This window comes from Drosophila persimilis, unplaced genomic scaffold (genome assembly GCF_003286085.1).
Source record: "Drosophila persimilis strain 14011-0111.01,24,50 unplaced genomic scaffold, DperRS2 tig00000191-arrow-pilon, whole genome shotgun sequence".
Classification (NCBI taxonomy): domain Eukaryota; kingdom Metazoa; phylum Arthropoda; class Insecta; order Diptera; family Drosophilidae; genus Drosophila; species Drosophila persimilis.
In genome coordinates, this window is record NW_020825298.1 from 4,648,521 (window position 1) to 4,674,388 (window position 25,868).

Sequence of the window (25,868 nt, forward strand, 5' to 3'; positions counted from 1 at the left end):
GTTGCATTCGAAATGAATTAATCGCTGATGAATATTGCAAATGTTATTCATTGGAAATTCAAGTTTCGATTGAGCTATGCAAATGAGAAAAATGCTATTTTAGATGCAAATTTAGTGCGGATCGAAATGTAATGCTCTGATGAAAGGGGGGTATCGTCTAGGCATACAAAAGTCCCCTCTTTAAAGAGTTTAAGAACAAGTATTCCTCCTTCTGGGTTTCGTAATTTCAGAGCTCGAAATTTCCATTTAATTTCCATAAAATATATTGACATCCCACCCACGCCCCCGCCCGCGCCCCAAAAAAGATGAAGGAGCAGACTTAATAAAAATGTTATGTAAATGGTAAATAAAACCACCCCCCCTCCCCACCCCATTGCCACCCACAAATTCAGGTCAGGCCGACAACAGATGGCGCTGCATGATGTACATGTATATATTTTCGCACAAGGCATACGCATAATTTCAATTGCATCAAATGTTATTTTTAACCAACACAATTTTGTAAAGCCACAAGGAAGGAGCCACAGAGAAGTGGCTACGGATGGAGCAGGGAGCTGGAGCGGGGAGAAGGGAGTGGGTGGGGGTGGGCAATAAATTTCAAATGCACAAAAAAGAACCTACAACCCAAGAAGCAAGAAAAACTAAGCAGAAAGGAGCAATGGGCAAATGGTCTTAGTCTTGGTCTTGGTCTTGGTCTTGGTATTGGGTTCTGTGGCAGAGCTCATCTTACAGCTGCTGTGGAAGTTGCTCTGCTGATACCCTGTAGCAGGTAGAGCACAAAGGTATATTCTACAAGAGCTATGCAACAAAATACCATTAACATGGGTTTTTCCATTCTATAAAGGGGTATTCTTGAGTCGCAAAATCATAGTAATCCCCCTAGTTGTTGCTGCTGCTGTTGCAACGATTTAGTTGCAGGCCACTTGTCATGCGAGGAGGCAGCACCAACAGCCCCAACAGCCCCAACAGCCCCAGCAGCAGGCTTCTCCTCCAGAGCTGCCTTGGCCAAGTCTTCAAATTGCCAGTTAGCCAATCTGCTGCTCTCTCTCTCTTGCTCGCTCGCCCCACTCCAGCCCCAATGGCAAACAATTCTCTCCCCGCTGCCCTCTATCAACACACCGCCTTGTCGTGGGGCACATTGGCCACATTTTTGCAGTCGTCGAGTGGCTTTGTTAGCGATGCAGCGATTGCAACTTGTTCTGAACCGAACTGGTAGCCTCCAAGAAGGGGGCTGGACGGCTTGAGAGGGGCCGCATCCAAAACTGGCCACTTTACGGAGCTCTGGATGGGGCTGGACCCGCGCGCTGCGTGTGACCAGCGGAGAGAAAGACAAGAATTGGAGGGACAGAGATAGAGACAGAGACAGCTACAGAGAGGGGGAGAGAGAGGGAGAGGGAGCTGGGAGATTGCAATTTGAGGCGCAGCATCTGTGTGTGTGGGATTTCCAGTTGTTGCGACTGTGTTGCTGCTGCCCCTGTTGTTGGGTGGCATTTGAAACAATTTGAGCTAATTTCTGTAAATTGTAGATCTTATCAGGCACTGCGAATGCATACAAAAGGGATCCAGGGATCACTCCGAAGTTCAAATGGAGCTCAAGAGCCTGCAACAAAATAAGACACTTGATGGCACAGAGAGCTTAGGGTAAAGAAATGGGGGGACATTTAGGGGAAAACATTTGCTAAGGGAACAAATGATTAGGAGCAAGAAACCCCTAGATGAGAGCATAACTTGGGGTACAGGGAAAATTGTGAGGAGAATTTAAAGATCTTCGACTTATTTTGGGTTTGGAATTTTATAGAAATATTCAGAAAAATGGAGGGGTAGAATCTATCTATAATTAATGCTTAAAATACCTGAAAAATAAATCTTTGAATATAATCAAAGATTGCACACATCACAGATACTTTTTTCAGTCATAAATTTTTATATAAGGAAATATTTATAGTAAAATATAATAATAATTTATAGCCAAGGAATCAAAAAAATAAATTTTATTATGAGATTTAGAGTCTTTCCACTTAAAGAAAATTTTAATTCGAATTTTTTTTTAGGTTTAAAATTTTATAAAAATATTCAGATACATGGAGGGGTAGAAACTATATAAATTTATACCCAATTTCCCTTATCAATTTTTATATACGTAAATATTTATTTTACAATAAATTAATAATTTATCGACGAAAAAAAAATGTTATTTAGAGGTTAAAAATATTGAAAATTGTAATTCAAAATTTTTTTGTATGTTCCGAATTTTATAGAAATATTTAGATACATAAAAATTAACAAAAAACAGATAAACTCTATAAATTTATACCTAAAATACCAGAAAAAGAAATCTGGAAAAATCTTAGATTATGATCAAAGATTGTTCACTTCATAGATACTTTTTTCCCTCATCCCTCAGTATTTACATATATAAGAAAATATTTATAGCCGACGAATAAAATAAATAAGTTTGTAATTAAATAAGCATTTAAAATGCAATTTAAAATTACCATATTGCCGTTTATTTTAATCAGCGTTTGATGTATGTAATGGCTGGGAAGAATCATTAAACTCACCTGAAAAGAGAGAGAGAGAGAACCATTAGAGTATATGAATAATTTCCGGTACGATCAAGGTCAAATTTTGGTTAGAAAAACCAAAACCACAACCAAACTTATTCCTATTCAAGACTATCTTTCATGTGCAAAGAAAAAAGCAAAGACAGCGACAGCGACAGCGACAACGAGAGCAACAACCAGAGGCAGAAGACGGAAGAAGATGGTGGAGAAAACTTAACCCAATTCAATGAACATATCTATGTCAACATGGTTGTTGTTGTTGTTGTTGTTTGAGTGTTATCAGGCCATAAATGTGCTTTGCGCAAAAAACAAGGAAAGAATTTAGAGGCGACACAGAGAGAGAGAGAGAGAGGGAAATGCCAGGCGGACAATCTATATTTGAAACAGTCAAACGGCAGGCAGGCAGAGCAATAACAAGAAAAAAGGCATCTAAAACTAGTCTGGCCAGATATTAGAGTATCTGTGCATCCAGCGGGTGGCTCTGCGGCTCTGCGGCTCTGTGGCTCTGCGGCCTGTATCTGTGTGAGACCCATTTTGAGTTCAAGATTCTTTTGTTGCTCCAATCGTTCTCTCTGTCTCTTCCATTTCTCCACCAGAAAAGAGAGAGAAAGAGCCCCGAAAATGCAACTACTGTATGCATTGTAGAGATTTCAATTTGAATTGCATTTGATGTTTGAAGCTTAGTTGGATTTCCATTCGACGAAGGAGCCCACACCCCCACCCCCACCCCCGCCCTGTAACTAGTTGTGCCTCTGTCTAGAAGGAGGAAAACCCAAAGCCATTCATGTCTCGTTCCTTGTCCTCGTTCCTGGCTGCCTTTGAGATATTGCCAGAGCTGCCACACCAATACAATCGGAGAGGCAACTACACTGTCGAACACTCTCTAGCACGCCACACGCTTCAAAAGTTGCAACAACACTATCACTCGGCTATGGCCACACCAACAACCTCACAGATACACACACACACACATGGCCACACTCTGGTCTTGTGGAGCCACGAATCCCACCGAACCAAACTGAATCCATCTATCTGCAGCTCTGCCTTTGGCTGCTGTTCTCGAGTAGAAGATGGTTCGTTGAATCGGCTTGTGCTACATATTTTGATGGAATGTTGGTGGTCTCCCCCCCAACCCCCTCTACCCCAGCACTGCCCCCCACTGCAGTTTGAAGTTTTTTAAAGTTTTAGCACACACATTGAATGAATTTTGTGGGTCTGAAGTGGGGAGTGGGGAGTGAGGAGTGGGGCTCTTGTTCTCAGCTTGTTTCGCTCCCCCCTCATCCAACTAAGCCGTAAAGTGTTTGGCAGGGGCAGGGGCAGGGATTTGTTGCGGATTTGTTGGCTACTGGCTTCAAGTGTTGTCAGAAGTCACTATGAGTATATCAAGGAATTAGTTTGAGGGGAGTTTTCGGGTTTATCTGCAGAACATGGCAGCCACAACTTTCGATGTGTCCTTGAGGAGAATCCTCAACCCCCTTCCCCATCGAAGGGGCCGATAGCCCATTAGGTCTACTATTTATATCTGCCCATCGTTCCCCAGATATATTTGCCACATTTGTAATTACAATTTTATCGCCATCCGACAGCGCAAACGAGTTTTCGCTTCAATCAAGGGAATCAGTGTCACTTGCTGGGACTCGTTTTATTTTTTCTATATTAAGAAAGAGCGGAAGGGTAACTTTTCAAGGTTCCTAGCTGCCAATCCGTGCAGTGCTATGCCTTGGAAAAAATAAATAAAAAATAAAACTGGGACAATTAAAACGATGCGAAAATCGTTAAATAAAGATCAGGTTTTGAGGCCCTTCGGATATCAGTTGCAGCCGCGTCTTTGTCTGCCGGACGGCGCTCGAGTTGCTTTAATTAAAGTCGAGTTGAAAGTGGAAGAGTCCTGGCCGAGTGTCAATTGGTTATCACTCATAATAAGCGATCATAACGCCTGACAGGCAGACGGGCAGCGCTTGTATCTGTATCTTTGCATCGGTTATTAGTTTGCATTACGTTTTGGTCATTGAACTCCTTCTTCTGATGCTCCGCTCCATCCAATCGTTCAGTGTCAACGTCATCTGTGCACACTCCAATTGGCAGAGTACGAGGAATTCTTTCTTTTGATTCGGTTAGGTGTACTCGTTTTTTGTATCTCCCAGATGCATCTGCATCGCTGCATCGCCGGCTCGCATCTTGGATATTTTTAGCTGACCAGCATCTTCGCCTTCTTCATTATCATCATCTCCACTCTCTTTTTTTTATAGGCTCGAGGCGGATTTTACCTCATTTAAACTTGTTCCTCCTCCTCCTCCTCCTGTTGCTGCCGCTTGCTGCTGCTGCATGCCTCCGCTTCTGCTTCTGCTTCGGCTACTTCTTTTGCTGTTGGGCCCGGTCTCAGCTTCTTCTTTCTGTGGCTCCTCTGGCGACTGTCTACTTGCTTAATTCATAATAATATGTTACTCTAGGGGGGTCTATACGACCCATATGGCATACCCTTGCTGGCAGATTTCCGCAGAAATCAATGGTTTTTTCTCATTTTTACAAATGGTGACCCCGATTTTTTATCACTTCTTTAATTATTCTATGATTTGATACTTATTTCCTCTTCAAAGCTTCGAAATGTATTTAAATAAAGATAAATATATGATATAAAGGCATATCTTTAGGCAGATTCTGCTTAAAAATAGCCTTAAGATCGGGGTCACCATTTGTAAATAAATCTGAAATAAATGTGAGCGATTAACACTCTCTTAAAGAAACTTTTTTCGGAATTTAAAAGGTGGAAATGTTGAAAAGGTATGAAATTAGAAGGTTTCGAAAGTTTCTTCTTTTTCAAAAATTGTTCAATACGTTAGCTAAGGAAATTGCTTCAATCAATGAGTACCCATCATACTTCCCAGGTCTTCTCCTCTATCATATCTCGTACTTCTTACCCCACAAAAGAGTATCCCCCCAATCCGTAGGCTGTTCTTTGTTTCTTCTCATAATCTTCATCATCGCCATCGCTCGCCCCAACGCCAGTCACCATCATCGTCAGCGTCAGCGTCAGCGTCATCGTCATCATGTTGTAATTGTTAGACTGTAAAACTTTGGCTTTGGTATGCGCACTTTCTCCTTAAATGCTATTTTTCGTTAACATTGTTTTCGCCGTCAGCCGCAGAGTCGACGAGCCGACGAGCCGACAAGCCGACACGGAGCTGGAGGTGGTTTCCCCCCTTCCCCCCTTCCACCTTGCCCCTTTCAGGCCCCGATTAGCTGCGAGCGGGAGCTGGTGTTCGAGTACGAGTGTAGTATCTCTCCACATCTAATTTGTGGCTTTCCTCGAGACGGTTCCGTCTTCGCTCGACGCTACCTTGTTTCGACTCCCTCACTTTTTTTCAGCTGCTTGTTGATTTTTTTCTTCCTCCTTTTTTTTTGACATTTTTCGTAATCTGTAATTTCTTGTTTTCCGTCCCCGTCTCCACGACGGTGGCGTGGCATGGAGTGGTATCTATCTATTTCACAGATACATATATATATTTTTTTTTTTTGCGGAGGTAACTGTGAAATTCCCATTGGTGTTTAATTGGCATTTTTTAGTGTCGCAATTTTAATGATTTAATTTTTGTTTTTCCTTGTGATGTGTTGTGTTTTTCATTCGTGTTTTGTGTGTTTTTCGCTTTGTGTTGGCTGTGTTGCAAATTGCTGAAAGTTGCAGTTGAAGTTGCAGTTTTCCTCTGGGTGTGTGTGTGTGTGTGTGTGTGTGTTGACATGCGTCAGCCACTGGACACGGACAATGGGATGGAAATCGAAATGAAAATCGGTGATTGGGGGGGACTCGACTCGACTCCTGGACCTGGAATGTGTGAACTGTCTGGGGGGAGCAATTGGCATTGCTAACGATTTGGATTTGGATTTGGATTTGATTTTCTGTGTATGTGATTAGCAATTGGAGCAATTTGGGTAGAAAAATGGGCGGATAGACAGCCAGACAGGCAGACAGTTGGAGCAAGAGAGAGCGGCACTTGACTTGGTTTCGTTTCGCTTTTGGCTGACGCTGCAGGAATATGGAAATAAGAGGTGAAATGAGAAATCTTTGGGGGATTTTCCATGGGTTAATTTACATATCGAATGGCCATATACATACTGTTATGAGTCAGTGTTAAGTTATGGCCACATTCTCAAGAGACAAAAAGAAAAGCGTTGTGGGATCTCTAGACCGCATTTCAAACGGACAAACGATTAAGTATAGTCCGTAATACCTTTCAAAAATCTTGTTAAATTCAAACAATAGAGGAAATTAGATTCGTAAATAATAGTTCGTGCAGAAAGCAATGAAAGTCCTGATTTTCCGAAAAACCCACCTCCAACGATGATTCAATTTCAATTACAATTACAATTCCCTTCGAAACGTACTCGAAAAATCTGTGAGCCCACTTCCAATCGAAGTGGAGCGTGCCCCAATTTGTAATCGATTCCCTTTACTGTAAAAACACCGACAAGCCAATCTATTGCTCCAGCTCCAGCTCTCCGTCTCGGTCTCCGTTTCGGTATCAAGCTACAAAATTCAATCAAAATATCACTTGCTCTCGACACTTTACCACAAGTTGCACAGACCACAAAAGCGCTCGATGAGGGGGGGGGAGGCACAACAACACACCTACGGAAAGACCTTGAAAAGCATGCGATGCGATTGCAGCCCACAACTTTCACCATTGCATTGCCGCCGCTGTCGCTGTCGCTGCGTTAATTTTTCATGTCACAGTCACAGACAAGCGAACGGGGAACAGGGAACAGTGAACGGGGAACAGTGAACACCCCGAACCGAGAGTTGCCCCAATCTGCACGGCAATTGCAGGCTCCAATCAGTGGGACAGCGACAGCGACTGACTGGAGTCGCCTCGCCTCTCCACATGCCACAACCGAGCAGCGGCATCATCATTACGAGTCTTATCATCAGCGTCACGAAATGCAACCGCAAGGCCTACCAGTAACTACACTGCGAAAAATAAACTTTAGGAAGGGAAGAACAATCGTGAATCAAAGCCATTTGCATGGCATTCTTGTGGATTGATTGAAGAGCGCCTCAGACAAGCTGGATTGCCCTCGAAGACTTGGAAGTTTCTGGAGTTATGTTTCACCAGCTTCCCATCGGATCTGGGCAAGCTTTTCCTCAGTGCATCTCCACCTCATACTGGTATCAGTGCACTCCCCGTGCCTTCGTCAGCTCCTCCTTCAGCTTGTCTTGCCACATGCAATTAATGTTTTCTGTTTTTTTCTGCTGTAGTCTTTCACCTCGCGATACGCTCGGAACCCAAGTCAGAGCTTAGCCAGTTCTAGCACCGGCAGCCGCTTCTTCAAGGCAACACAGCAATATGGCCGGGACAGGCTGGGCCCCAACTGTCCCCCGAACTCCGCAGCATAGGTAAAGATTTCTTGTGCACACATACGATACGATATATACATATATATAGAGATGTTTCTGTGTGGGTAAATCCACTGCAAATTGCATATTTCTCCTCGGCTTGGCTCACGTTTCTCGCTCGTTTCGCAAGCTGTTGAAAAGTTTCCTTTGTCTAGCGGCCTCTCTTTCTGGCACTCTATAGTGCCATCTCTTTCCGCAGCCCCCCCTCTCGGCCTTTGTAGTTCCGTTTATTTTATTGCAAGCTGCGGTGCATCTTCGTTTTTTACCCTCAGCTGATTTCTGACTCCATCGCTTGGTTGAGGTCTCCCGACGGCTGGGGAAGATTTGTGCCACCAAATCGTCTTTGAAATCTAAAGCTTATATCGAGGGGTGTGCTATTCCATTCAAATTCCCAGAAATATTAGCATTTCTGTTGCTTTTCTAATGAGAACCAGTCTAGAACCAGTTATCGACACTTTTTCTGAATAATTCGTATAAAAAAAAACTCAATTAAAAGTAAAAGTTATACAATACTAAACCCTTACCCCCTGCTTACCGCCTGCTTCCCCCTGGTTGTAAAGAGTATTTCCACTTCTTTGTGCCCATCTTGTTTTTTAATAAAAGTTGTATCTGTTGTTGTGGTTGTTTCAGCTGTTTACGTATGGAGCTCACGGCCCGTCGTTCTGTCTGCCTGTCCACCCTCCTCCGAGCCCCCCCGCAGGCAGGCCCCCCCAGCAAAATCTGTGCTTGGGGATTGTCATAGGACCTTGGGCACGAAGAGCTCACTTTTGCTGTCTGTCCCCCAGAACCCGACTCGAGGCGAGGCGACTCGAACAAGGTGTGCAACAGTTGCAGCGAAATTCTTGTTTCTTTTCTTTTCTTTTTCGCCCCCCCCCCCCTTGTTTTTATTGTATTTTTTTGGGGGGATTTCCCAGTTGTCTATGGTAAGCGATTTATTTTTATTGTTATGGCACAGGGACAGGGACTGGCCCAGAGATTTATGCGCTTACCGAACAGATTTATATATATACTATATATTTCTCATAGGTAGAGGTACAGTGGCATGCGATTTTTATGACGAAATTTATTAAAAGTGATTTTTTATGGATCTGGATTTTAATATACGAGCACGCGGGCAGAGGTGAGGCAGTCGCGGGGGCGGGGGGGCTGGGGGCCGAGCATGGAGTAAATATATCCAGTTAATGGCGATCCAAGTTTTGGTTCACTTTTTGCTGGCCCCACATAAAACCCGTTGCATACAGGATGCACTCGAATGTTGCGCAAACTATTTTATTTTTTTCCCCCATCCAGTTTTCCATCTTCTTGGCCCCTTGATGTTTGTTTGATGTTTGCTGCTCGATGGGATCGCCGCATAAAAACAGCGGAGGCAAACATTCGGCAGCGAAGGAAGCCCAGGCCCGGCCTGATGTCTGACAGCCACCGTCAAACACATTAAACATTTCAAAAAGTTTCCGCAAAGAAAAAATAAAGAGAAAAAATCAGAGGAACAAATTTATTCAAACATTCATATATTTTTGCTTGAAATAAACGAAGAGGGATTGAAAAAAGTTCAGCGGGCATTTTTTGTAATGTTTTTGAAAATATTAATAAAAAGCCTTTAAAAAAGTGTCCTGGAAACCACAAAATTTCTAGCTATATTAACAATGAATCAATCAATGCAAAAAACAATATATTTATTTCATATAAATCGTTAAGTTGGTTAAAAAGATATAGCTATAGATATAGATAATTGTTGAACCTATTCAGTTGAGCGGCACTGTATATTAATTTTGGTTTTTATTTCTGTCATGTAAATTATTTTTTTAATAATTAAAAATAATTGTACTTCAAGTAAATACAAAAAATAATACTTATTTTTTTAATATTTTCTACAAATATTATAATCTTTAAGGTCCCTGACTTTCAATTAATTGCTTAAAAAGATATAGCGGTTTGACTTTTGAAATAAAAATTAATTATTTTTAATTAATTTTTTTTGTTTTTATTTCTATCACATAAATTAATTATAACAGATAAAAATAATGTTTTCTATGTAAATAAATAAAAAATGCATATTTTTTAATTTTTCTATAAATTTTATAATCTTTAAGGTCCCTGCTTTTCAATTAATTTTTGAAAATTGTTGAACCTATTCAGTTGAGCGGCACTGTATGTATTGAGGGGATTAATCCGAGAACTACAAGTGAATATTATTAGCTTATGCAAATTATTGAACCTAGAATGGATTAAGGGGGCTTAAAATATGCATAATTCAAATTAAAACTGTCTTAATCCAGAATTGATTGCCCTTGGGCAGGTTTTCGTATTTGTATCTCCCAATAATGCCTCTGTAACGTTTGGTCACTGTCTTGGCGGACTCTTGAAGCCACCCTCTTCACCCGTCTGTCAGTTTTTTGTCTTCTTTTGCAAGAAAACTGACTTTTGGTATGCAGTACCTACTCGTACACTCGAACACACACACACACAGGCACACACACACATGGGAGTGTGTGCGAAAAAAGGAAACTGCATTGAAACTCATAAATCGAGTTTTTCCAATTTTATCCAAGCAACCAACAGACTCCCCTCTTGCCCCAGCCTCCCCCTCCGACCCGGAGACGCGACGCGACACGACACGACGCGCTTTTTTCCAAGCAGATTTTTCCTCATCGACTAATTTTTCTTTTTATGTTAGACGCTGCGCAAGTGTGTGTGCGAGTGGCTTGTGTGTGTTGTGTATTTTCAGAGACTTAATCATTATTTTTCCAGTGCTTTGCTTTCATTACTTGTTCACAAAGAGATGCACCTACAGTCGTGGCTAAAATATTAGCCACTCCACCGTCAATGGCTCTCAAATTGAAATATTTCTCTCGGTTTGTTTTCATTTTATTTGTGGGAATCAAATATTGAAATGCCAAAACATTCCCCTTTATACGAATTCTATGTATTTTTTTTTATTTTTTTGAGGTTTTACCGATGCATGAGATTTTGATTGGCTTGTATTTCATATTATTATTTTTTTAAGACAATTTTATGCGAATTTTTCTGAATTTAAAACAATTTTTTATCTATGTTTTTTGTACTAAAAACGTTTTTGGTACTTCAGGCGCTTGAAACGGAAATAAAAATGTGTTTCTCGTGTTTTATGGCCATACAATTTATAATCGTTTAATATTTAAAGGGAAATTTACAGTTTTGTAGGCCTTTGACTTTGTTTTTTGATGCTGTAATATTACCCATAAAGGAATACCCAGCTAAACTCTGTTTAAACCATTAATAGATCCTTCTTTTCAGAGATTTCTCCCCCCACTAGATACTGAGAAGCCTGTAGCCTAGTGGTGCCTAGTATTTTGGCTATAGCTGTGCCTGGGAATACCTTTTTTTGTTGGCAGTAGGTTCTACTTGGTCATGATGTCTCCACTTCTTCTGTTGCTTCTTCTTCTTCCTCTTAAGGGCACTTCGTCGTCGTCGTCGTCTTCGTCTTCCTCTTCTTATTCTTGTTTTTCTTAGGGTTCTTCCCTCCGTTGTACTTGTCTTTTAGCACTATTCGGTGTGCATTGATTTCTTTGTTTGCCAACAACAACAACAACAACAAAAACAAATACCAACCGCCACTTGCATCCACGTACGTATGTATCTGTGTATCTGTGTATCCGTGTATCTTTGTTTGTATCCGTGGCTGTGTGAATGAATCTGTATCTGTAAGTTGACTTGTTGACTGCTCAGTTCGCTCGATTCAACAGCAGCGACAGCGGCAGCGACGGCAGCGGCAAGAACAACTAAAACAACATTACATACCTTACAAACACCCTCTCTCTCTCTCTCTCCCCCTCCCTCTCCCACTCCCTCTCTCTTTTCACTACACTCTCCTCCCTAACACATTCCTCTCCCTTCGCCCCCTCCCAAGACACTTTGGTTTCAGTTCAGTTTTTTTCTTCTTTTATTTATTACTTTTTTATGCCTTCTCCCGCTCTCTCTACCACCACTCTCTCTCTCTCTCTCTATCTCTCTCTCTCTCTTTCTCTCTCTCTCCTGCCTGCCCGCCGATCAAGTGCTCAATTATTTTATGCCTCTTTGGCTGGTGTCTGGTCCCACTGCTTCCATTGATTCCATCCGTGATTCCGAATATCGCATACCAATGCTTCCAGTGAAACCAATTCCAGTTTTTGTTTTGGAACAAGCAGCTCTACCATCGAAGACACCTCTCTCTCTCTCCCCTCTCCTCTCTCGGGCTCTGTCCCGAGTTCAGGCACCCGTAAACTAAGAGCCCGACTTAAGAGAGCCACGCCGAAGAGCAGGCGACTTAGAAAGAGAGCAAGAGATCGGAAATTACTGAATGGTTGAGCACTACAGTGGGGATTGCCTGCACGGAATGATCTCTTAACGAACAGCGTCTATAAATTAGAGAAATATAAGAAAAATCTCCACTTTTTAGCTGTCTTTCCTTTAAATCCCTCAAGAATTCTGAGGATTTTGGTTTATTTAATTTCCCAATAATTTTGAGGTCTGTTCTAGAACCTCCAAGCACATTTCATAGCCACAAATCGGTATTGAAATAATATTTATTTTATTGATTCCTAATTTGATTATCTCGAAAATCATAAACCTTTTTGTTTGCGAAACTCACTTAAAATTAAGTATTTTATGAAGCCATTTTCCTGCCTGTTGTGGTGGCGAAATCTATACTTAAATGTATTTAAATTATTCAAGATACCGCAATCAATTTGCGTGCTAATGAAAACTCATTAAATGAAGTGCCAGAGCTGTGGGCAATCAGCGATGGCTGTCATCTCACTGGCTCTCAGTACCTTTGTCATAAATAACCGACAACAGATGCCAAAAGACATGCAAAAATGAGTAAGAAGTTAATATAGACGATACTATACAGACCAAGGGATACCCTGTAGCCTAGTTCCATGGCTTTAAAAGAAGAAAACTGAATAAAAACCTTCCATATCGACCCTTTTGAAAGGTTGGAGTTCTAGTTAGCCTCCTTTAAATCCAAGATATTCCTCCCTTGACTACCCCTTTGGCCCCGCGATTACCGGGTAAGCAAAAGCCCAAAACCTTTAGGCGTGGGCCCGCCCCAGACTCCGGCAACCTTCCTCCAGTTCGATGGGGGCCAACGGAGGCCAAGACCTCTGACGTTGCCACAAAGGAGGAGAACGAGCTGCGATTTGCTTTTGATTGCGGCCAGTATTATTCTTAGTCAAAAGCTAGCTTTCTGTTGTGGCTCTGTGGCTCTAGTCGTTGAACTCTCTTGTCTGATCTCTGCCTTGACACATTTTCAAAAAAAAACGAAAAACCAAAATAAATAAACACAAAACAGAAAACAGAAACCGCAATTGAAGAAACTGCACAAAAGGCTTGAAGTTTGTCAGCACTTTGACATGTTAATTACATTTACGTTTGGCCCCTGATCGGAATCATCATCATCATCGTCGTCGTCATCATCATCATCATCATGATGCGACAGCCCGCATTGGAGTGGCTGGCAGGCTAGCAACTTGGCCAACTGACTGAATGACGGACTGACAATCAATTTTTCTGCACACCCACAGATCGGGCGCCTGGCAAATTATGCAGCTTCTCCTCTGATGAGAAGGCCTCTTTGTTGCACCAGAGAAGGACACGTGACACGATGCTGGCGGGGAGGGCGGGGATCAAAAGATGTGGGAAAATATTCTCCAGATCTTAACGTTATTGAAAATTTATATGAAGGAGGAAAGCAATACGAAAAGCAATTCAACGTGCCTGGAGGGAGATCTCCCCAATCTACATAGACTCCCTGTTTTATAATATGAAGAACCTTATATATATGGAGTTATTTCGAACAAGGGAGGCAGTAGTCATTATTGAAATTTATTTTTTTCTTTTTCTAATAAATCCAAGATTTACAATATCTGAAAATTAAATTTTAATATAAGTAACTTTTGCTTCAAAAAATTATCTATTTTTAGTAACCAAGAAAAAAGTGCCTTATTTAACACAGCTTTAAGAAATTTCATATTGCTAAATTTCTCTACTTTTTCGAATGAAATACTTGAAGAATCATAAAAAAGGCAAGGTTTTTGCATATAAACTTTTTTTCAATTCTTTAAAAATAAAAAGTTTTAATTCAAATTTTAATGCAAGAATGGGTGTAACCTATTGACGAGCAGTGTATGTCTCAGCTAACAGTCGCTGGCAAGTTGAGACTCCTAGAAGACACGCCTGGGAGTCTCGGAGTCTCGTTTTTGATGGAAAAAGAACAGACGGAAGAGCTCTACACACAAAAGTGCTAAGAACTTCTGGATTCGGGCACGGATCTGCTGTAACACTTGGATTCCTAGGATCTACCATTTGACTCCTAAAGAGTACAAACTACAGAGCTATAAGATATGAAATCCGTCAATAAAGAACCAAAGAAGAATAAATTACAATAGCATGGATTATCCAGAAGCAACAGCCTGAGAAACAAGGCCGAAACGTTCCTTAAAAACCTCGTAAAATAAACCTCGTAATAATAATTTCTCTGATTTATTGTACAACCATTTACGAGTATTGTACTCCACTCAAGAGATCTGCCACCTGAAACGCACCCATCGCTAGCTGGCACCCAATGCCCGGAGCGAATGCGTCACCTGCTGCTGCCGCAACAATCCCCCAGTCAGAGGCCGGCCCAGAGTGACGGGTGAATCTCCTGGGCTGGCCAAATCTTGATGGATTTTTTTGTTGTTTTTTTTTGTTTTTGCCCGTGGGCAGATCGAGGGCTCAGCGTTGTCATTTGATGTCATCGTGTGATATGCAATTTAAGCAACAATTTATGATAGCTGCCTAAGCACGAAAACAACGATGACGGGGCAAGCTCTCCAGAGGCTCCGAGGAAGCGGCAGATTGAAAGAGATGGCCCAAGAGATGCAAATCTCTCCCACTTGCACTCCCAGTCCCCCTCTCCGGGGCTTGTCTTGATGCATTTTGATGCACTCGTCTGTGCACAATTGTTGTGTGACATTTAATGGACTCGAGAAGTTCTGGGCTTCCTGCCTCATGGATGCCATTTAAGTATGGAAATTTTCAAAGAAATATTTGATCAACTTTTAATGGCCATAGTTTCGGGAATTATCTAACAAATCCGAGAGAGAAGAAAAAACCGAATTTAAGCAGAAGCTCTCCGTCTGTCATTGACATGACTTTCCAGCTGCACTTTTCGGATGCACAAGACAAGAGTCCAAACACAGGGAAGGAGCCAATCTATACACATCTCTTAGTGCATGGGAATGAAGGATATATTAAACTAAATAAGTGTGCAGAGTGTGCGGCACGTACAGGACACGACATCTTCGCTCAGCAGGGCCCTTCAAGGAGGAGACGAGTCCTCGTAAGCTCGTTAACCAGAACCCCCGACGCGGCAGACAGGCAGTCAGGCAGGCGGTGGCGCATCCATACATGTCAATGCCAGATGCCATTTTGTGCCACTTATCAGCTTAGTGACAGCTTCCAGGATACACTGCTCGAGGCCTGGAGCATGGCAGCTATGCGATCCGCTTGGCCCAGTAATGAGGAAGCCTTTGGAGACACGTGCAGGTATAAAGGATCCTTCCCTTCCTTTTAGAGGTCTGTGCCTGGGCAATCTCTAGCCTGGGATTCTTAGTTTTATATGGATTGAATTGCGATGATCCTACAATGCCTTTTGTCGGAGAAAAGGCTTTGAAATTGTTCTTTTCTTCTATAGAGCATCGCAGCTTCCTTGTGGCTTTGTTGGCCATTGATTTGCCTCCATTTTAATAAACCAAACTGAAGCATCTGTTGCAAGAATGATGTATGGCTCTGCCCCAAAAGATGTCAGCGCTTGTGTCGTCTCTCAATTAGTTGCATCCATCCGCCATCCGCCATCCGCAATCCACCATCCGCCATTCCTCATGAGCTCAAAGCTGTCCCAAAGTCCAACTTTATTTTTAGCCCAGATCAAGTTTTGAGCTGGATTTCGGTGTTGTTGTCACCTGCCCCGAAAAAAAGCACCAGAAAAAGTTGCCAAGGCTTCAAGGCAAATTTTTTTAGTTGTGCCTTCCGCCCACACCAAGGCGTAACCCCTCCCCCCACCCCCCTCCGTGGAGGAAGCGCAGTGACAAGAGATTTAGTTGACTTTTGTTTTGCTACGGAAATGGCAAAATGGCATGACAAAAACGAGGTATGCACAAAAGGCGGAGGCACCATGGAAGGGGGGGGGCCATGACTGGGTGCATTTGGATGGTGACTGCCTGTGGACGTGCAACGTCGCTTCCTTTTGTCTAGGTGCAGCTCTGGGTCTGTCTCTTCTTTTGCAAATTGCATGCAGGCACGCCAGCAGGCCCCCTCTATCCCCCTCCCCTCCCCTCCCCCACTTGAAGGACAGCCAAGGACCAAGTCCAGGTGGTAGGTGGATATTTTTTTTTTCTTGTGGTGGGCCCTGCTTCCGCTTGGCTTTATTAGAAATTTCTTGACATTAGACATATGCCAGCAGATGGAATGGAAAATGGCCTTAAAGCAGGATTTAAGTGGGAATTTTCCAGAAATTATTACGACTTAAACGACAGAGTTATACGAAAATTATAGAAAATTAAACTTCAATTTGCCTTGAACTTTTTTTGATCCAATCAAGCGGCGGCCCATCTAGATAAAGAACTTCGTCTGCTGCCAACTAAATTGAAGTTTCCCCAGTGCATATTTTCCGGGGAACAGTGTCAAGGTGGCTGGGGGAAAACTTCTCCGGCGTTTGGCAAAAGAAAATTAGATTTCGTCCCAGCCTCCTAGCCTCCCAGCTCCAGCCTGTCTCCGGCTGTCCCCAGCGGGTCGGAGAGCCCCTCAAGCTCACTCAATTTCCCCGGCAATGTGTCAAAGCATTTTCCATACCTGCCCGGCGAAATTCTAAAGTATTATCAAAGGCAAAGTAATTAATTTTAATTACAAATATGCCAAAATGCCGTCGACAGTGACGTCCAAAGTTGCTGTCCAAAGTTGTCCGGTTTGTATATTTTTTTAAAAGAAATACACTTTTATTTGACCTAAGCATAATTAAGAAATATTTTCATAATTTTTTAAGGCATATTATTAGCTGTGTAATCGTATATTTGATAGCGAGGGAATATATACATATAATTAAATAAATATTAAATATATATTTTAATAAATATTAAATATATAATTTAAAAAATATTATATATATAATTAAATCAGTATTAAATATATATTTTAATAAATATTAAATACATAATTTAATAAATATTAAATATATAATTAAATAAATATTAAATATATAATTTAAAAATGTTAATTAATATTATATTAGAATTAATCACTACCACTTTCCACAATTTTTAAGCAACCAATCACAAGACGTAATCCTTATAGTAAATCCTTCTACTTGTATCTCTATGAAACTTTATTTTCAAATATAATTCCATTATAATCCCGCCTGTACCGTAATAGGATTCCAATGATTTCAGTTCGTAGACATTTTGTTTTCAATCAAAAATTCGTCATAGATAGATAGATACAAAGATAGGTAGGTAGATAGGTAGGTAGAGAGATAGATAGATAGATAGATAGAGAGATGGATAGATAGGTGGATATATAGATAGATAGGTAGATAGATAGGCAGTTAGTTAGATAGATATATAAATAGATAGATAGATAGTAATACCATAAATAATCTATATTTGGAAGTGCATTTTGGATGGATTTTGGATGGATTCCCAGTTCAAGGAAAAATTTATTTCTCGTAGGCCCCCAAATCCGGGCTTGAATACCTTCTAATCGCAAAGACTTACAGCCCAACCAGAACCCTAGACACTGGTATTCCAGGAACCAATTCCAGCTATATGTGGAGCCTACGAGTCCCCCACTAAATCGCTGGGTTCATACCTGAAGCTCTTCAGAATTTTATTGCCCAAAAAAGCACACCTATCGACTGTAAAAAATCCCTTCGGCTTTGTTTGTCTAAGCCAAAAATAAGGCAAGAATTGAATTCTTAAATACTTAAGATTTTAAGCCGCTTATTCTTGTTTATCTGCAAAATATTTAAAGGGATGAAAGCAGCCTTGTAAGCGGCTTAGACATTGATACAAAGAACTCAAGAAAATGGAAGCCCTGTGGAAGTCCCTGCCGATATCCTGGCAATCAAGCCAAACATGTTCCCCGTTTGGTGGCAATTAAACTGCCAGGCCCCCACAACATAATGCATCTCAAACTGTAATCATAGAAGCAGGCAGGCGGGGGGGCATGTGATGCAATTACCAGGGCAGGCCGAACCCCCCCGAAACTGTGGCAGCAGTTGGCCCAAAACTTTAATCAAGAGCCGGTAAATTTGTGTTTTTAAACAGCCTGAAGCGACTGCTTCTGACCAACCGAAAATTGCCATAAAGTAAGCGAATTTAAATGCACAAAATAATCGCACAACAAAATTAAAGTCAATTAAATAAATGCTGGCAATAATTAAGCCCAACAACAACGGCAGCTGTGGCACTCCCCCCCCCCCCCCCTGGCTGTAAAATGCAACAATTATGCGTTTGCCACAGCCAGCCACGCCCACTAGAATAAATTTATTGAATAAATGGGGGACTGGGGGAGGAGGACGATTGGTGCCCGATAAGAAAGCGGAAGAGGGAAAAGCTTTTAGCGATTTATGGCCAGAAAAGTTCGTTAACCAACACTGAGGCACACACACACACAGGCACACACATAATGGCATGGCATCTCTTCTGCTGGGGTCAGATTACCAGCAAATTAGCGGTTTATTAAAGCGCCATTAACACTTAATAATTTAAAGCCCGCCCCCTTCCCCCAAAGAGAGCACAAACACACACAAAAACCGCCAAAAGGCAAAGGCCAGAGTGCGGAAAGGGGGCGGGGGGTGGGGGAGGGGGCGTGGAGAGATGATCTAAAATGCAGGCGACCAAAAAATGTAAGGCCAGCGGGCAGGGCCCGTCAGCTAATGAAGTGGCGCCAACAGAGAGAAACCATTCAAGAGGGGGGCAGCAAGAGCAAGGGGACTTAAGGACTAAGGGAATACCCTTTAATTGGAAGTATTTTCTGTAAGTGTGGAGCCTTCCAAGACTTTTAAGATGAGAGGGAAAATGTGTACCAAGGGAAAAAGTAAAAGAATTTATGGGATTACAGTCCAAGATATCCAAATATTAATGGAGAAATCTATAGAATCCTTCCACCCACAGCCAGGTATACCCCTCTATACCTCTGCCCCAAGCCGCCACTAATAAACCGAAGAAAAAGGCAGGGTAAAACGATGAATAGAAAACGGTGGAATGAAAGGTACAGCACAGTCAGTTTATTATTTATTTATGATGTATTTACACAGGTTCTGAAACTGCTGAAAAGGAAGGAAGGAGCACAAAAAAAGGACATGCCCAACCAGCGAGATGAGCTATGGCCTGAAACGTTGACTCCGACCTCAGATTTGGCCTGAAAGCGCAGAGCGGAGGGAGGATGTCTGCTGTTAAGGGCTGACACAATGGCCTGGCGCCAGGGCCGCCTAACCTTGAACCTCTTCTGGGGCTCGAGAGGGCCCCGCGTTTAAAGCTGGGGAAAAAAAGTGAAAGACAAGATTTAATCAGGCTCCCAAGGCCTGGCAGGCTCCACTCCCAACCCACTCCCCACTGAATTCAATTGGAAATCCATTGATTTGATTGTTATTAATTTCATATAATTTAAGCACATCAAATAAACAACAGCAGCCGATAATTTGGCCACAAAAAAAGTAAAATCGCCACAATAAACATAATATTATCGCGGACAGAGCAACAATCAATGGCAATAGCAATAATAACAATGCAGGCAAATGACTGGTGCGAAAAGGCCAAAAGCGCAAAAGACCAAACCACAGACAAAAAGGCAATAAAAAAAGGAAACCAACAAGACAACAAATGCTGTGTGTGCACATATTTTGTGTTTCTGATTAATGTGCATTTGAAATGCAAAGGTCAGAGAGCGTTATCTGTGAGATACAAAGATTGAAAAGATTCGGTATCGAGTGGAGACAGCAAATCGCAAGCAAAACCTATTCTTGGGCTTCATTTAATTTTTATATGTTTATTTTATTATTTTCATTCTATTATTTGTATTTCATTATTTTTATTTAAATATTTTTATTGCATTATTTATATTTTATTATTTATGTTTTATTATTTATAATTTATTATTTATGTTATATTATTTTTATTTCATTATTTTTATTTTTATTTTATCACTTTTATTTTATTATTTTTATTCTCTTATTTTTATTATATTATTTTTACTCCTCTATTATTTTTCATTTATTTTTTTTCATTTAATTTATTATTTATATTTTAGTATTTTAATTTTTCTTTTTTTATTTCATTTATTATTATTTTAATCGTACGCCAAATGAATTTAATTGCCTATAATCAATCCCCTATAATCAATCAATTGATGCGAAAATATTAGCGCCCATTAAAATAATAATCTATTTTAAATGAATTTATTAAAATTTGTGTACAAATTGGCCTTTAAAATAATCATAAAATCATGATTTAAATAACCAAAGCGGTTAGAACAAAAACAAAAAAAAAACATATACGGCGAGAACGCACTTTGCAATGAATTTGCAATTATTTAAGCAAATTTGCAATTAAGTTTGTGACACCGTTTGACAGGAACCACAGCGTAGTGCACCGCAGCGCACCACGTGGCGCATACTTGATATCCGCTCATTAAATTGAAACGCTCAAAAGCGGGCAACAAAATTTCCACGAGATTTGGTGCCCGTCTGTTTATTGTTTTAAATGCAGCACACAAAAATATTTCACAAATTGATGGCTTTGTTTGTTCCACTGCGTTCCAGCCATTAAAAAGAAAAATAAATACGGCACCAAAAAAAGAGAAAAAAGAAAACAAAAACTAATTTCATTCCATTTTCAGCGCGGGAGTGCATTGTTGTGCGCAATTTAACCGCCAAATTGTCCAATTTTAATGCGCTTACACAAATCAATGGCCAAGAATATTGAAAGAAATGTATAATAAAATATAGAGAGAGAGAGAGATGCTTGGAAAAATACATGCAATCAATGAGAGCATATTTAATCGTCTTAAGAAGAACAATGTGCTATCAAGAGAGGAGCAGCAAACAAAAGCAGAGATGGAAATCCTATCAGAATAGTCAATAAATCAGGGAGCCAGGGGCCCCGAGGCAACACAGACAGTCGAAAGCCCTCTGTTGGCAAATTATATCAGCATTTCCATGTTTTTGTTCAAGGTGATCCCCCCCCCCCCTCGACGACCTTGTTGCCCCAATTTCCCAACTTTTTCTTAAACCTTCAAATCAGTGCAGTTGCAGGCGCCCCAACATTTGGGGGAGGGGGAAGTGAAAAGCACCTATAAATATGAGCATTAGAAAATTCACATTCAACTACTTGTCGGGGGGAATAAATTGCGATGCAAACTCTAAAAGTTATCCGCTCTCAGCAGATTGCAGCCATAAACATTTTAGTTATTCGCTGGCATCAGTACTAGTGCTGGTACTAGTGCTGGCCAATTTACGAGGCATTGCCCAGCGACGCCATGCAAATGGACTGTCAAACTGTGAAAGTTTGAAAGAGATGCTAAAGGCATGGGCTTTACGCGATTTTAATTGGGTTGTAATTGAAATCGAAGGACGCTCCGCGGTGCTTGATTGATTAGAGCTCCTCTTGGGCACCCCCTCACCACTTTTGACCGCCAACTCACTCCCTGCCACTCTCTGGCACTTCTTTTTTCGCTTTTTTCCGCGAACAAGTCCTTGCATGCCATAAAAATTAAACTAACTTTGCCGCTGCCCCATTACCTCGGCACTTGTCGCAGCCCCTTGTCCCTGCCCCTTGTCCCTGCCCCTTGTTCCCAGCCCCTTGTCCCCAGTCCCTTGTCCCAGCCCCTTGTCCCAGCCCCTTGTCCCCAGCCCCTTGTCCCTGCCCCTTGTCGCAGCCCCTTGTCCCTGCCCCTTTCCCCTGCCCCTTTTGCGAGTGCTTCCTTTGCTTTTGCCCTTTTTTTTTGTGACAAACGTGCTGACATTTTTCGCTCCACGCTTCGCATCAAATTAATGTTAGGAAAATATGCATATGCATGTCGAGTAAACGAGTATATTGTAAGCAAAATATTTGCACAAGGGGGGACGGGGGGGGGATCCTTCGAGGGAGAGTAGGGTGGTGGCAGGGTGGTGGCAGGGTGGCAACATGCTAACGAGTGTCACTAATAGCAGCAGTAGCATAAAATGTTTGCTTAACAATGAAAATGCATTGGAAAACTGCGTGCCTCAGTTTTCCCCCCCATCCTCCCCGCCCTCCATTTTGGCCCTCGCCCTAAGCTGAAAGGCATGTACAAGCGCTGCTGGGGCAGCCATCAAGGCGGGAGCTAGGGGAGAGAGAGCTCTAACTGACATTTAGTTGGCAGTCGGAGCGGCAAAGGCATTACACAGAGGCAGCACCCAGCTCCCAGCCAGCTCCCAGCCAGCTCCCAGCCAGCTCCTGGCGCCAGCTGCCGGCAGCTTTTCCAGCCAGGACCCTATCCTTTCTCTCTCTCGCTCTCCCTCTCCATGCAGCTCCAGCACGGATCCAAGGGCCAAAGTGCGTGCTTAAATTCACAAGAATTTACGTGATTTTAAATGAAAATTTCTGCCAGTTCTGACCATTAAATAAGCCAAAAAAAAACACACGCACACACACACACACAGAAAAAAGAAAGGAAGCAAACTACGAAATTGTAAAATTTCTTTTGGGTTCTAGCGGAATTCAAGTCCTTTTTTAGAAGGGGGTTTCCCTCTAGCGAGCTTTTGTTATTCCATATTTTTCTACACAAGATTTTTTCACTGATATTTTAATTAGGTTTTTTTTTTTAATTATTCTTAATTAAGTTTTTACTGGAGTTAAGAATTTTTGGAATTTTCCGGCATGTGTTTCAAAGGCAGAAAAAGTGAGAGTTTTTCATTATAATTATTTAAAAATAAAAATAAACATTTATTATTTTCTAGAGAATTTTTTCTTGCCTTTTATAGCTAAAAAACTCTTTCTAATTCTCAGAAAAAATTGCAAATTATTTATTTAAAGGCAATTCGATCAAGGAGCAACCCAAAAACCGAGGAAAACCCCCCATAAAAAAAATACATAATTTCCTTAAATCCCTTTTGTGGCCTTCGTCCTAGAAAAATAAGCATAAGGCAAAACAATATACTTTTGATTGAGTTGTGAAAGTTTTCGTTTGCTTTTTGTTGATTTTTAATTTGGGGAAATTCCTCCGCAAACAATAACAAAAACAACGTTCGTTATTAAGTTGTTAGGAAACTTTGTGCCAGGGTCGAAAAAAATTAGCGTCACGCGAAAGGCCAGCTTTTCAATTAACAGTTGTGTGCGTGTGTGTGTGTGCGTGTGTGTGTGCAAGTGGGAAAATCGTTGCATACTTTCATGCGCTCGTAAATCAAGAACGAAAAGGCAGGTGCCCCCCGGGCAACACCTGTTGGGCGTTGCATAAAAAAAAAGAGTCCAAGGAAGGGCAGGATAAATTTGCCCCCCCCCCCCCCCCCCCCCCCCCTTTAAAGCCATGTGAGGCACAGTTTAGGCCCAGTTATCCTCCAATTAAGTTGGTAAACATTTCCCCCCCGAACCCTGAAAAAGCGTATGTGATATTCGTTGGTCTTTTCAAGGCGGCGGGAGTCTTTCTATTTGGTTTTTTCTTCCGCTCCCTTTCCCATGGCTGCTCACATAATGAGCTCCAAGCCTCAAGCCTTTGCCGCTGCTTTGGCGTGACTGAAAGACGTTTTCTTGGTGTTTTTTCCGCCTGTTTTTTGTATGCGCTAATTGTTTAACTATGAGCTTGGAGCATGGAGCATGGAGCATGGAGCGTGGAGCATGGAGCATGGAGCATGGGAGCGTGTGGTTCAGGAAGAGCCAACTGCCAGGGAGAGCCTTGATTAAGCGCCGAAATTAAAGACTTTTTGAGTGGGCCAGAGTTCCATTTGACTTGTGGTTGAATTAAAGCCAGAAAATCCAGCTATATGTGGGAGGTGCTACCATTGTTTCCCGTTTTAACGAACTATAATTCTCCCTCCTGGCTTTTATTCGAATTTCCCCCCAAAATCAAGAAATAAACAAGGAGCAAAAAAGCAGAAAACAACTCTCCCTATTTTCGGAAAAAGCACCAAATTTCACACCAATTTCATCCACAAGCGGAAGTGTGGCAGACGCCTCTACTTCCTGATTTGCAAATCAACAAAAGCAGGTAGAAGCAGGGGCCAGGGGATACCCTGCAGACCCAGAAGGAGGCTCCCAAGGACCAAAACCAATACTCCCCACTTGGCCGAGAAAAACAGGTGACCAGAAACAGAAAACAACAGCAAAAAAATAACAGGCAGGTGCAAAAACAGCACTAGACCTTGGGGGTGGGGGCGGGACCAGGATCCCCCCGGCAGAAATGTTGTGCAAAATTTGTGGCATTGTTGAATGGCCAGGCAATGGCTGGGAGCTAATCAAATAGTTGAACCAGATTCGCAGTTGAACGCTTCATTAGTTTTGACGCAACTTGGGCTGGAGGCAGGCAAGGACAGGCGACAGCTGCCACTGCCACAAGGACAGCTGCGGCAGCGACTGCGGCTAGGGCCACTCCCTTTGCACCACTTACAGCCAAAAGAATTGAAATAAATGCGCACTTTCAAAGTCATTTGCAGGCAAATAGTCGCCCTGGGATTTTCCACACACACACACACACACACACACACACAGACACAGGGAAAACTTATCCAGCGCTTTGGAGTTGAAGTTTCTTTAATTTTTTACTTTTCTCCGTCTCTTGTGCTTTGCTGAGCGGATTTTCCGCACTGTTATTTTTGTCAGGGGGTCCTCCCTCCCCCCCTCCCCTTGGGGCAGCAATTGTTGCTTCGCCTTTCCTTAAACTTCATTCGTGACATTTATTTGCGGTTTTTTTTCCTCATTTTTTGCAGCTTCATTTTTGTGCCGGCTTTCTTTCTCTGTCTTTCCATTGAAGTGAGTTTTTCGTGGCGCAGACTTTTCCCTTTCGCAGCGCATTCAAGTACGTGCAACTTGTTTTGGGGCACACCCGCTCCCCACCGCTCCCCACCGCCTCCCCCCCTGCAGCTCCACTTACCCCGGTCCATTATAATAAGCGAGGCGATGCGGCACCTTTCGCTTTTGGTTTACTCTAGCAGCAGGCGAGGGTCTTTGGGATTTTCCAGGAAGTTGGGAAAAGCTTCAGGGGTTTTTCGGAGCCTGTAAGCCCAGTGAATATCTCAGATACAACTCCATTTAAAAGATTACTTCAATCAGAAGTAGTAAATACCTAAAGATACACCTTTCAAACGGGCCAGAACCTATCTATCATCAATATTTTCGCCATCTATCTCTAATTTGTGTCCAGAAATTCGATCTTCCTAAGAAAGTCCCATTCAAAATTCTTGAAAACCCAAGTTTCCCTTTCAATCTCGAAGAGTATTTAAAGGCCTTGCCTTTTCCTTTCTTTGCTTTATTTTCCTCTGGATCTTGGGCAAAACTTGGGCGGTTCAATGCACGCGCCTGGCTCCGCCTGGGGAGAGGCGGGGGAGGGGGGGACTGGTACTGCTTTGAGAAAGTAAATTCATAGCCGAGCCATGATTTGGCAGAAAGGAAAAAGAGTACAGCAGTTTTACTTTTAATATGCACTCTGCCGGGGCCCTGCTCTCTCGATGGCTCCACGCTTAGATGATGAATGGTCTTTCGCTGGCTGACTTTTACGTAATACAGTTTATGGGTTCGATGGTATTTATCGGGGCAAGAGAGAGTGCAGTTTAAGTGGTTTGCAATTGTTTTGAGTCATTTTTGGGCCACAATAGCTGGGGTTTATTAGGGAGATCTATAAGTGGCATAAATATAACAATTGTCTATGGGGAAACCTTTTTTCTAAGCAGAAATTGCTCCCATTTTGTAGGT

General features: G+C 42.0%; 1 protein-coding gene across 1 annotated transcript in view; it reads right to left on the reverse strand.

Moving 5' to 3' along the window:
* Positions 1 to 641: 641 nt before the first annotated feature.
* LOC6588877 (transcription factor mef2A) overlaps positions 642 to 25,868 on the reverse strand; it is a 48,408-nt gene continuing 23,181 nt past the window's right edge. The window contains exon 2 of the mRNA XM_002015294.2: positions 642 to 760. Coding sequence (XP_002015330.2) covers positions 642 to 760 — 119 coding nt within the window. The remainder of the gene's footprint in view (positions 761 to 25,868) is intronic.